Below are 13051 nucleotides of genomic sequence, written 5' to 3'. Positions count from 1 at the left end.
TGTATACACACACATCACACACATACATATATATACACGTGTATATATATGTATACACACACATATGGCATACATAGACGGTACTTAAATAATTCTGAAGAAAGTTTCATTCTCTTTACGGATCATCCTCTACAGATCTATGAACTTTATATCTATATCTACCAATCTATCACTGTACTTCAATATAATTGGTTTTCTTGTAATCCTATGGATTTTATTTTATGCATTTTAAAACATTATTCAGACAAGGGGTCCATGGGTTTAACCAGATTCCCCAAGAGGGTCCAAGACACAAAATACTTAAGAACTCCTATTCCAACTGATGAATACTATTAATGTAATAAAGAAAGAAAAAGACGATACTATACTAGACAGTAAGTACCATAAAGAAAAGCTCTTATATTTCCTTCAGGGAATATCAGAGTAGTTGGCACAAAGCAGGTATTTAATAAATATTTGTTAAACTAAAATCTTGCTTCATTCTCTTCAATTCTGTGAAAGTTCCCTAACTCCTCTGTTCACAGGAGACAGAATCACCTCCTATTTCAATGAGACTGAGGTTTTCCAGTATGAGTTCTCTCATCTCTTTCCCACCATGCCTGAGACCTTGACTATATTTGCCCATTCTTTAATCTATTTTTATAGATAAGATAGTTTTCCGAGGCTAATCTACCTTCTGTGCCCTTGGTCCCACCCAATTCTGCCATCTCTAGGACTTTCCTCCAGTCACTCTTCTCTTCACTAGCTCTTAGATATCTGCCAATATCCGTACAATATAAAATTATGAAGTACCTTTTATGTGCAGAACCATCTGCAAAATCCTTCTCCAATGCCTCATCATGCAACAGAGGGGGTCATGGGCTTTCGAGTACTGTGCCAAGTGTAAACTCTGACAGGTTCAACAATGCTGGAAAGGTTTTATCTATGGTTCATTCAACAGACTTTGCCTGCTTTCTGAGAAGCAGCCTAACTAACTATGAGATTAGCTCATCTTCAAGCGACTATCCTCTAAGGCAAGAGTTCTTAATTTTCTCATGGACTCTGTCAGCAGTCTCATGATGCCTATGGACCCTTTCCTAGAATAATGCTTTTTTTTAAATGTACAAAATTGAAATAACCAATTATATTGAAATGTAATTATCAAAAAAAGCTCACAGCCCCAGGTCATGAGCTCTTACCCAAAGGAATCTTAGAGATCATCTAATCAAGCTGCCTCATTTTACAGAGGAGGAAACTGAGGCCCACATGGGTAAAGTAACTTGTACCAGATTACACAGGCAATAACTAGCAGAACTGGGATGCAAAGCCAGGTCCTCTGATTTCAAAGCCAATGCTGTTTCCATTATACCATCCAATCTCATTCCATTATACTAAACCTTTTCTGAAGCTTCATACTTCACTTCTTTCCAGTACTTCACACAGTTGACCACTCCATTTAGTTGTTCTTTCCCCTGGAGTTTCTCCATCATTACATACTACTGTCATAACTATCTCATAATTATTTTCTAACCTTCCTGCTCCTTCTCTCTCTTCATCTTCACTTCCCAAAACACACATTGATCAAGAAACTCAAATGCAGATAAGCAGGATATGTTTACTAAGAGAAAAGAAATAATATTGCATCCATTACCTTGAATTTAGACAATTGGGCTTTTTTCTCATACAATTCCATTTTGGGGTCTTCGGGACTGTGAAGTACTGCCTGGTATTCGGCTATCCACTGAGTCTGTATTTTATATTTATCTGTAAATTCTTTGGCTAAGTGCAAACATTTCTCCAGAGTCCTGTGCTCCTTTCTGACAGTGCTGGCCAGCTCTTCCAATCGCTCGATGTGATCGCTGATCTCTTTCCTTAGCATTTCAGCTTCACTACCCTCCAGGTACTGAATTGCTTTCCCACCTTTCTCCCTGGCTGATTTCAGCAAGCTGTGACCTTTCTCCACATCATTCAACAAAGACTGAAAAAGAAAGCAATTGGAAGGAAAAGTTGAGTGCCAAGAGAACCGACATTATTTCAATGACAGCCTGTATAAAGCACAGTCTTTCAAGTTTCAAGACTTATGCTTGGCCCACCTGTGCTGACCAGTGCTAGGCAACCTCTTTCCATTTATTGTGCCTAGATTTGACCTGTAATGATTCCTAAGAGCAAACAGCATATTGTTCTTCTTCTGTACTTTAAAAGTAGAGGATCATGGAACCATAGACTTAGACCTGGAGGGATTTTAGAGGTCATCTAGTCCAACTCCATCATGTTATAAATGAGGAAACTGAAGCCCAAAGAGGTACGACTTCATCATGGTTTTCAAAAAAAAAGCTCAGTATAATTAATAAACTAAAAACTTTTTAAAAAATCAGCTAGAAACTCAACGTTTCTCCTACCTCTAACAATATCCCCAAAGTATCATGCTAAGACTCTAGGCAGAAAGCCTCAATCCATCCTGAAATTCACACAATGGAAGTACTCTCCACCTTTGAAGCCTCTCCCTCTGATTGGATGACTTTTCCCAAAACTTCCTAAACACTCTGGACTTTCTCTACCATATGTACCCCTTTTACCTTTGCTCTCCCCTCTTCTTTTATGTGTTGGTTTTATTTGTTTGAATATAAACTCCTTGAGGGCAGGAGCTGTCTTTCTTTCTGCTTGTATTTGTATTCCCAGAGTTTAGCACAGTAACTGGCATATCATAATCACTTAATAAATGCTTATTGACTGACTGACACTATGCTATACATTCAAAGTACAAAGTTCTTACCAATAAAACTTTGAATGTTTACCCAGCCCTTAGTCAAGAATATCATGAACACAGGAAGATTAAACAAGTGTGGTATAATCAGCCTAGATTTGATGTTCAGCTGAAAGATCTGGAAAAGTGGCAGACGTATTTTGCTACTATTCCAACAGTTAGCGTCATGGACCATGAGGACACAATATGAAAACATAATAGAAAAAATCCTGGAATTCTTTTTCTATGGGTACAAAATATGCATACAAATTAAATGTTCCAAATGACAAAAAGAAAATAGAATGCAATGAGCATCTACAATCTACACAGCATATTGGGGAAATAAAGATGCAGTCCTTCCATTTCTGATGAGCTTGTAATACAATGAGAGGAAAGGTAAGATACACATAGGAAATGACACATGAACAGTAAGTGCTAATGGGGAAAGAATATTCATAAATCCTGAAGGGACTCAAAGAAAACAAGAAATGGGGTAGCTCAATTAAGGAAGTCTTCTTGGTACAACATTTTTAGCCTACCTCTAATGTCTTCATTTTCTTCTGCATTATGATTTTATCCACTTCGTTGGTTTCAGTAGCTATATTCTTAAAGTTCTTATGAATAGACCCATACCAATCAGTATAGGCACTGAAAGATAAATCCGATTCATCTAAACTCTGAATCTCTTCCTCCAGAAACTTGATTTGCTCCTAAAAAAATTAGTAAACAAGAGGTGACTTTTATTGGAAAACAAATATCTTCAGCTAGAATTTTATGACAACTGCAAATCTATCTCCTTTTCAATGAACGGGGGATGCTTCCTACTAGCAGATTACAAAAAAAAAATACTATCACAGAGATGTTCTGTTACTTACTAGCACATGAAGAAGAAGGGCCTGGTATCGAGAGGTTAACTGTGTTGCTTGGTATCCCATTCTGCTGCTAACTTGAGTCTCTTCTAGTATCTCCTGAGCTCGGGATCCAACTTCCTCAACCTCATCTTTGTATGTTGCGATCTCTTCATGCCATTTCTGAATTTGTTTGAAAGAGAAAGATTGGGGTAATGTCAAGACCTCTAGAATGAAATTAATATATATTCTAAATAGGAAATACATTAAATGCTTGTTTAGTCAATCAATAAACATTTATTAAGTACGTACTACATACTCTGAATACAAAAAGAGACCTGTCCTCAAGGAACTTACAGTCAAATAAAAGATAATACACAAACAAAGCAAGCCATACACAGAATAGGAAGTAATAGAAGAAAGGGACTAGAATTAAGAGGGCTTGGAGAAGACTCATGTAAAAGTTGAGATTTTAGTCATGACTTAAGAAACTGTTATTCTAAGATATGATTTTGAAAATGAATTAAAATTCTCATAAGGAAATTTTATCAAAACAATAGAACAGTAGCAAGTGTTTTGCATTTACCTGTATTTTTGTGTTTTATATAAGAAGTAGGAAGAATCTGAACACATACATAACATTAATTCCCAAATATCACTAATGCATCCATGTACTGATTTAAAAAAAATTCTTGATGGGGGTAGTGAGAGGGATTGGTTAATAAAAATACTTATTATTTAAACAATAAAATTTAAAATTTCTTAGATATAAAGAAATAGGGTTTGCAAATGCATGATGTTCAAAAAAGATTATTAAATATTTAATTGAAGCTAGAGTAACATTATTCTTCCAAGTAGAGACAATTTACTGGAATTCATCTTAAAGGACTTTTGAATACCTTCATTTGATGTAACTGCATCTCCTTCACTGCTCGGTTAGACTGACGCCCAGTCCTGACATTAACTTTCTCTTCCAAAGTCTTCAGCCAGTCATCAACTTGTTGAAACTTTTGCTCCATCAGCCTCAGTTTGTTCACTATGGTGTTGATTTGGGTTCGAGTCTCTGACAGCTTTTGTTGATATGTCTGCCAGTCCTGTCTTAAGGACTCTAAAACACGATCTTCAACCTGTGGTATGCCCCAGGGTATCACTTCCTCTCTGGTATGCAGTACTGCATTCAGTAATGCCTGTCCCTCTGCACAGTGTATCTGTAACTCCTACAAGGGAATGTGGATGGCTGTTACAACTCATTTATTTTTTATGTGAGCACAGCTAATCATGCCTCACACATGACAACTGCTTCAGGCTGATCCTTCTCATTAGACATTCACTCAATTCACCATGGTAATGTAAAAGGATAGCTGATGAGATTAGCACTGCCCAGTCTTTCAGAGGAAAAATCCTAAAGCAAATAAGTAATAAATGTAGATTTTCAAGTACAATATAATATTACTTTATTTGAAAGAAAATCCATATGCAGAGAAATATATAAAGCTACTTTATAGTAAATAAAATACATACCGATAAAAATGCAATATTACTTTAAAGAAAATATACATATACACAGAACATCATTACCTTCCTTTGAAAATGAAAATTCTATTCCATTTCTAAAATTAGAATTCCAGGTAGCAGCTTAAACACAAGCTATAAGTGAAGAATGGCTCTCATTAAGTCTCTTATTCTATGTAAGGATCATAAAGCTGTTAACTGAGTCTTTCCTTCCTTCCTTCTCTCTCTCCTCCCCGTCTTCTCCATCTTTCCACATGGGGAATCGTACCCTTACCTGTGAGTGCTCTGCCCAAAGGAATACATTTTGATCACTGAAACCTCTCAGCTATCTTGAGGTTTATGTGCTAGATTTTTCCCCCTCCTTATTTATGCTATAATTTAAAAAAAACCTGGGATAATTAATTCTTTTGTCTTATGTAGTTTCATTTATGATTTCTTAAAATACAGGACTGGAAAACCAGGCTTTGATAAAGCACATTGGGATTCAAATTCAAATTCAATCTGACCATGCCTTAAACCCAAATCACTCTGGCTCTCACTGATTGGCCAACAAAATGTCCCAGCTCAAGGTTCACTTTGCCATTGTTTGAGTTTTAATGGTTCAGAGTGAGTGTAAATAGCAATTATTTTAGTTCTGGACAGAAACCCAGAGGGTTTAATTTTTTTTTTTTTAAGTAGGCAAACTAGTCCATCTTTTGCCTCATTTCTTTTTCTTTTTTTTTTTTTTGGCAGAGCAATTGGGATTAAGTGACTTCCCCAAGGTCACACAGCTAGTACGTGTCAAGTGTCTGAGGCCGGATTTGAACTCAGGTCCTCCTGACTCCAGGGCTGGTGATCTACTCACTGTGCTACCTAGCTGCCCTTGCCTCATTTCTTACTTGGCCTTAAATCAATGAATGAGTGTTGCTTCAGACAAACTGAGACCTGGGAAAGACTTTAGCTTAAGAAGGCCAAAGTCTCCCACTGCATCTGAGTCATCTCCAGTCTTCCTGACCTGTGTATGTCTTGCCACTGGAGTCAGATGACCCTGGAGGAGATAGTGAGACTGAGGACTTTGCTCAGCTCTGTTTCACTTAAATCCAATTCACTTGCAAGTCAAGACATCACCCTCCTTATGTCATTAGTCCTCTTTGAGAATGAAGGACAAACAACAAGAGTCATTGTTTTTTACTATAATGTTAGATGGGCCCCATGCTTTGCTTCTGACATACATATATACATATATATATATATATGTATATACACATATATACATACCTATACACACACACACACACACACACACATACACACACACTCTCCCTAAGGGGAATTAATTGGCTGTAGACACTTCAAGGAATATGCAGTCAAAGAGAGTTGGCTAGAGGGTTATGGTATACACACGCTAGAAAGAGGCATGAGAATGAAGTTATTTTGACCTATATGTACCCTGGCTATATCTCTTTGTTGTGAAATAGACTAATAAGTGTAAACTGGAGTCAAAAGCCCCAAGCTTCAATATTGGCTCAAAAGACTCAAACCCTACCTCTGTCACACCCTAGGCTACCTTAGGCAAGTCTTTAAATCCCCTTTGGGTCTCAGTTTCCTCATTTGTAAAATGAAAGTGTTGGATTAGATGACCCCTGAGGTTCCATCAAGCTCTAGATCTATGATCTTTTAAGCTTATTGATAGACTTACTTTAAAGTTTGTAAAGCATTTTACATACATTACCTAATTACACAGAACTCATACTGAAATGTAAGTACATCTTTTGAAAAAAAAAATTGAGAAAGTGCTTGACATAGTGAACACAAAATAACCTTTCAAAATAATGAAATTGACGATATTGTAATAGACAAGAAGTGACTCATTGTTCAGTTGTTTTCAGACATGTCCAATTCTCCATGAGGTCATTTGGGGTTTTCCTGGTAAAGATACTACAGTGGTTTACCATGTCCTTCTTCAGTTCATTTTACAGATATAAGGAAACTGAGGCAAACAGGTTTAAGTGACTTGCCCACGATCGAACAGCTAATAAATATCTAAGGCCAGATCTGAACACATGAAGATGAAGCTTCTTGACTTCAGGCCTAGCACTCTATCCATTGAGCCAGCAAGCTGCCCTAAATGACTCATTACTGTGGCTCATTTCTGGATCACTTATCTGTGTATAGATGTATGACCAACTCACTACAACAAAGATCAAAATAACTAAAAAAATGATAAAAATGAGAAAAAGATATGTTGTACAATTAAAATAACTCCATACTTAGGTGAATTATTCATTTGATAAAATGGGAATTGGGAAGAAGAATATTAGACACTAAATATAACCATTCTGTACAGAAGTTTAACCAACGAGATTAAACAATATGAATCAATTGCTATAACGTGGAGATCAAAAGAGTCTAAAAACCACCTTAGTTAACCAACCCTTGATTTCTTTTCTGAAAAGAAAAGTATAATAGACCAGGGCAACAACAATTTACAATATAAACTTATTTGTAAAATCTTACAGAGAAAGATCGTGGGAGATTATGTAAGCTTCATAAAACATAAAGTAGAAGTAGGGAGTAGGGGACACAGTTTAAAATTTGGCGCAAGGAACTGAGGATGTTTTGCCTGGAGGAAAGAAGGCTAAACAAAAGGAGCATTACTGATGTGATGACATATTTGAAGGGCTGTCATATAAAAGACAGATTAGGGTTGTTTTGTTTGGGCTAATAGTACATTATCAGCAAACAAAGAAACAAATTTTAGTTTAATGTCAGGAAAAAAACTTCAAGAATGAGAACTACCCAAAAGTACAGCGGCCTACTTCAGGAGGTGGAGTACCCTGCCTTCATTGAAGGTTTTCAAGAAGAAGCTGGATGGCCCCTTATCAGATATAACAGGGGATCCTTTTGAGCATATGCTCTAAAATTATGTGACATAATTAAGCAAAATCATTCCAAGTTCAAAGATGAAAGAGGAAAATTGCCAATAGATGGAAACAATTTGCAAAAGATTTTATAACAAACTTTTTTCACTAACAGGGGAGTGGAGGTCTTCAAGAGGAAATAGGAAATAAGCCCTGGAGAAAAGAAACATGGTGAAGGCTGCTAGGTTAGACCAACTATATACAAGGAAGCATAATGCTAGAAGTAACACAATTTTGAGAGTGTTGAGGTATTCTCAAGGGATCTTTGGGAGAAAAAGATACTGAAGGTGTGAAAAAAGATTTTGTATCTTATAGTCTATCAAAAAGGTGAAATGAGTTAGAGAAAGAAATGACAAACCACTCCAGTATTTTACCAAGAAAACCCCAAATGGGGTCATGAGGAGTAGGACATGACTGAAATGACTGAACAACAGTCATAAAGCCTCGAGATATGTCCTTGGACAAGGTGTTCACCACTGTTAAGAAGGACCATCCAATCAAACCATAAGCTTTCTCCTGCCCCACCCCAAGCATAAGTGAATAGTGATGTAGATAGTAAGCTCCTCCAGTTTGTAGATAACATGCTAGATCCATAAAGTCCTGGCACATCGCAGAGCCTCCTAAATCAAATCCACCATCTCTGTAAAGTGTTTGGTTCAATTCCACATAGGAAATACAAAGTGGATGAAGAGTGTCTAAAATCCAAACTATGAAATGCTGTTGGATGACAGTCTATAGATCTTGTCCATCAGTAGGATCACACGATCAGTGATTTAGACCAGGATGTGATCTTAGAGGTCACTGAATCCAAACCTCTCATTTTAATGAGACACAGAGATCATCCAACTGAGTACCCTCCTTCATAAACTACCTTGAATTTAATTACTTTGTATATATTTGTATTTGTTGAATATATGTTTATGTTATATACATACTTATTTCTTCCATTAGAATGTAAGCTTATTTTGAATAGGGATTATTTCATTCTTTTTACTGTACTTATATCCTGGGAATCTATCACAGTGCCTGGAACATAGTAGGTACTCAATAAATAATTGATCGATTGCTAAATCACTTTCCCAAAGTCATACAATTAGTATTTGAGGCTAGATTTGAGGATTTCTGATATTGAGTTGAGTGCCTTCTTACCGACACCAAGTTATTTAGTTATAAATGGAAAATGAGTTGACCCCAGAAGTGAACAGGAAGAACCACATAGCCCTTGGTAAATTACAGAGTTCTTTAATGATCCCAATCTTTTCCATGAAATAAAGGCCTATCTTCTAAATACTGATGGTCTTTGGGAGGTTTTAAAAAGGTAAGTGTCACTGACCACTACAATCTCTGGAGAAATGATATTAAGGATTCCTCTAAGAGCAATGGAGAGGCATGCAGGGTGTGTAAATAGGCTGCAGCACCTATTAACATGGAGTTACACAGAAAAAGCAGTGTGGAGGACATAAAAAAATATCAATAGATGAGCTTGCCAGTCCATATTTTCCATTGGTAAGCTTGCTGTCAAGAGAATGTTGACTGGATTCCTTGTGGTAGAGTGATGGGAGGCCATGGATGAGAGTCACATAGATGGGAGGCATGGATGGGCTGCCATTTGTAGAATACCCACATCAATCGGTCATGTATTGAAGTTTTGAAGTAACAGAAATACACAGAGATTTTGTGTTGTTTTAAACACAGGGGACACTGTTTTCATTCTGTGTGAAATAACTCAGTATAACCTGGAAACACAAGGTTGTAAACATTTCAGTATTCCTTATGTTGTTGTCTCCACTTTGCATCTGTCTCATTCTAATGCTATCTAACTCAGCCTTGGATGCTCAACACCTTCCCAAGTCCCTCAGCCTCCTCTCTCCTCTGATTGCAGGGCTGGTGAATGGAACACCTTCCAACGCTTTCCTTTACAGAAGGCAAGATCTGGACATCCCAGCTCACTCTCCATTTTCCAGCTGCAGCTTGCTTGGTTTGAACTCCATGGAACAAGATGCTCCCCTGCACCAGGTACTCCATGGTATTCACCCTCTCACCCCGTTTTCCAGCTTCCTTTTGTGTACTGTGTTCACTCGTTAGATTCTAAGCTCCTTGCGAGCAGGGCTGTCTTTCTTTTTCTTATTTGTATTTCCAGTACTTAACACAGTGCTTGACACATAGTAGGCATTTAGTAAAGGTTTATTGCATTGAATTAAATATCAAATTGTCTATTAAATAACTCATCCCAATATAATATAAACTTCCTGAGGAAGAAATTTAAAAAAATCTTTGTAGCCCTAGAACCTAGAATGGTCTCTTGGATGAAATAGAAGTTTAAGAAATATTTGAGGAAGCAAAGAATACCTTTAAATACTGTTAAGAGCCCATAATGTCAAAAGTATATATACTTCACCAACAATGATTGCAACCTCTCTATACTTGGGAGATAATCTTTATGAGTTGCTGTGGCTAGCCTTTTTGTGATGAAATTGATGTTCACTATAAAATATTACAGTGTTCATAATCATATGAGGATAATGAAATTTGAGCACAGTTCAACATCATTGCACAATATTCCCTAGAAATATTTGGTAACGATATGATTTGGAAGCCATAGTTCATAATAATAGTCTTTAAAAAACATACATATACACAGAACTAGTTGGTTAGGCTCAGAATGAGGTTCAGAATTTCAAATTTACACAAGGTAAATTTTAGACTGTGCTCTCTGTAACAGCCACTTCAGTTTTAGAAACTTTTCCAGTAGACTTGATCAAAATAAAGCATGAAAACCACAACAAACATGAGCTATTTACCAAACATCATATATGTCCTATAATACCTGTAGCATACTTATCAACTGTCTTCATTTACCATCAGTAACCATAGGAGAAAAGACCATTGTCATTAACTGTTGGATAAACAAAATCAAATGAAATTTAAACCCAAATTCTTTGGTGATATAAGGTACATTCTGAATATATTCAAATTTGATAGTTGAGTGCCTACTGAATAGTTTCAAGTAATTTGGCTTGGAAACAAGAAACATCTGGAAGCCACAAGTTAATTATTGGATGAATTTCTAAGAACAGAAGCCTGGAACACTCTACTTTTCCTTGCCCAAAATGCCTGATATTAAGACTAATATGGGTTATTAACAGAAAGAAAAGTCAATACTGTTAAATTCCTAGCTCTTAGGTAGGCACAGCTGCATTAATACCTTAAAATTTTTAGATCTTAGATCATTAGACCATTTAATAAGACTCTGAAAATTGTTCATGCCATGTAAGTTCAGCAGTATGGCCTGGTACAGAGAGCTAGTTGTGAACATACAATGATCTGGGTTCAAATCCTGCCTCTGACATCCACTGACTTTGTGATCCTGGACAGGTTACTTAACTGTGCAATGCTTCTAGGCACCTGTTAAAGACTGTAAGTTTCAGAGAAGGTGTCAGTTGGTATGTAGGTTCCTTACCAGGAGCTTCCTTTGCAGAAAAATCATAAGTTGAGTCAAACAAAAATTATGAGTGACCCTCATTTGACAGATGAAGAAACTGAGATATAGAGAAGGTAAGTCACATGCTTAAGTTTATTAAACACATTAATGATGAGCCTAAGAGTAGATTCTAACCTTATTCTCTTTCTAGTAATTTATGATGTTTTCTTAGGCAACATTAAATAGTGGGCAGAGTGTGGGGGCTTGAAATCAGGCAAACCTGAGCTTATATCTTGATTTTGACACTCTATTTGTGTGACCATGGATGACATGCTTAACCTTTCTGTGCCTCAGTTTCCTCATATATAAAATTTGGATAATACTCCTTATACCTATCTCATGGTGATTTTTTGGAGTTTACATGAAATTATACATACATAATACATATATATGGTGCTTTGTAAACTTTGCAGCACTACATAAATACAATTATTATTTTAAAATTGTTAAATAAAATTTGTATTGCAGTTATTATGCTTAGGATTAAAAAATTGATATATCACATGCCCACTACTTACAATAATCACAAAAATAGCTTTGAAATGCCAACTGCTTTAAAATTAAATTGACTTTACCTGTAGGTCATGTAATTTTGTCTCATGAGTCTTAGCATCACCTTCAAGAAGAGAAAAGTGATCTAATTTTTCTTGTTCTCGTTGCAACCAAACTTCAAAAGCCTTGAGATCTCTTTGGTACTCTTGGTGAAGACGAACGAGCCTCTCACACTTGGCCACGGCTTCCTATTAGTAATAATAAATATCAGCTTTATGTTATACATTTTAAAATGTAGCCTTAGTTCCTGACTAAAAATTCATTGTCCTATTAGCTGACCATCCATTTTAACATACGTGGAGCTGACTCTTCCTGTTAACACTCCACCCCTAATTTCCTCGCCTTCTTACTGCTGTTGCCCGGTTCTGAGATGCACTCCTTCCTGACCTCTACCTCTTAGAATTTCTGGTTTCATTGAGGACTTAATTCAAGTGTCATCCTATCCATGACACTTTCTGGTTCCCCAAGCTGCTCTTATTGCCTTTCTCCCTAAAGTTACATTGTATATATTTTATAAATACCAACATACAAGGTGTCCTAGAAGTCTTAGAGCAAATTGCACTGAGACTTTTGGGCTACCTTCTATGTTTTAAGCTTAAAACTGCACAAAGAATTTTTGGACACTAAATATGTGCATGTTTTCTCCACCAATGAGCAAGTTCAAACCACATGGTAAGATACAGAGCAAGCATCCTCTTTCCATCATATTACGCAACCATACCAGCAAGTCCGCAAATCAAGTAACTGCTTCCTTTAGTGGCTAGTTACCTTAAACAAAAAGTCTGCTGGCAAGGTGATAAGGCAAGATAGACTAGTCTAGAGTACTGGCCCTTCATTTGGCCATGTCCAATTTTGAAGCCCATTTAGTGGGCCAAATATTTTTTCATAGAATAATTTTTTCTAATGAGCTAAATTGTCTTCAAATTCAGATTTATCTGAATTATCTGATTTCATAATGATGCTCTAAATGAAAACTCTATTAACATTTCAGACCAAAGGCATGTTTCTTAATACATTAAAAAACTAAGACTTGAAA

The 13051-nt window shown here is 36.5% G+C and overlaps 1 protein-coding gene across 1 annotated transcript in view; it reads right to left on the bottom strand.

Moving 5' to 3' along the window:
- SYNE1 (spectrin repeat containing nuclear envelope protein 1) overlaps window positions 1-13051 on the bottom strand; it is a 593153-nt gene that overhangs the window by 228386 nt on the left and 351716 nt on the right. Inside the window, exons 64-68 of the mRNA XM_036766002.1 lie at window positions 12039-12203; window positions 4470-4787; window positions 3598-3753; window positions 3262-3432; window positions 1631-1957 (exon numbers count right to left, since the gene is read on the bottom strand). Coding sequence (XP_036621897.1) covers window positions 1631-1957; window positions 3262-3432; window positions 3598-3753; window positions 4470-4787; window positions 12039-12203 — 1137 coding nt within the window. The remainder of the gene's footprint in view (window positions 1-1630; window positions 1958-3261; window positions 3433-3597; window positions 3754-4469; window positions 4788-12038; window positions 12204-13051) is intronic.

This window comes from Trichosurus vulpecula, chromosome 7 (genome assembly GCF_011100635.1).
Source record: "Trichosurus vulpecula isolate mTriVul1 chromosome 7, mTriVul1.pri, whole genome shotgun sequence".
In the NCBI taxonomy this organism is placed as follows: Eukaryota; Metazoa; Chordata; class Mammalia; order Diprotodontia; family Phalangeridae; genus Trichosurus; species Trichosurus vulpecula.
This window is presented reverse-complemented; position numbering and strand designations above follow the sequence as displayed.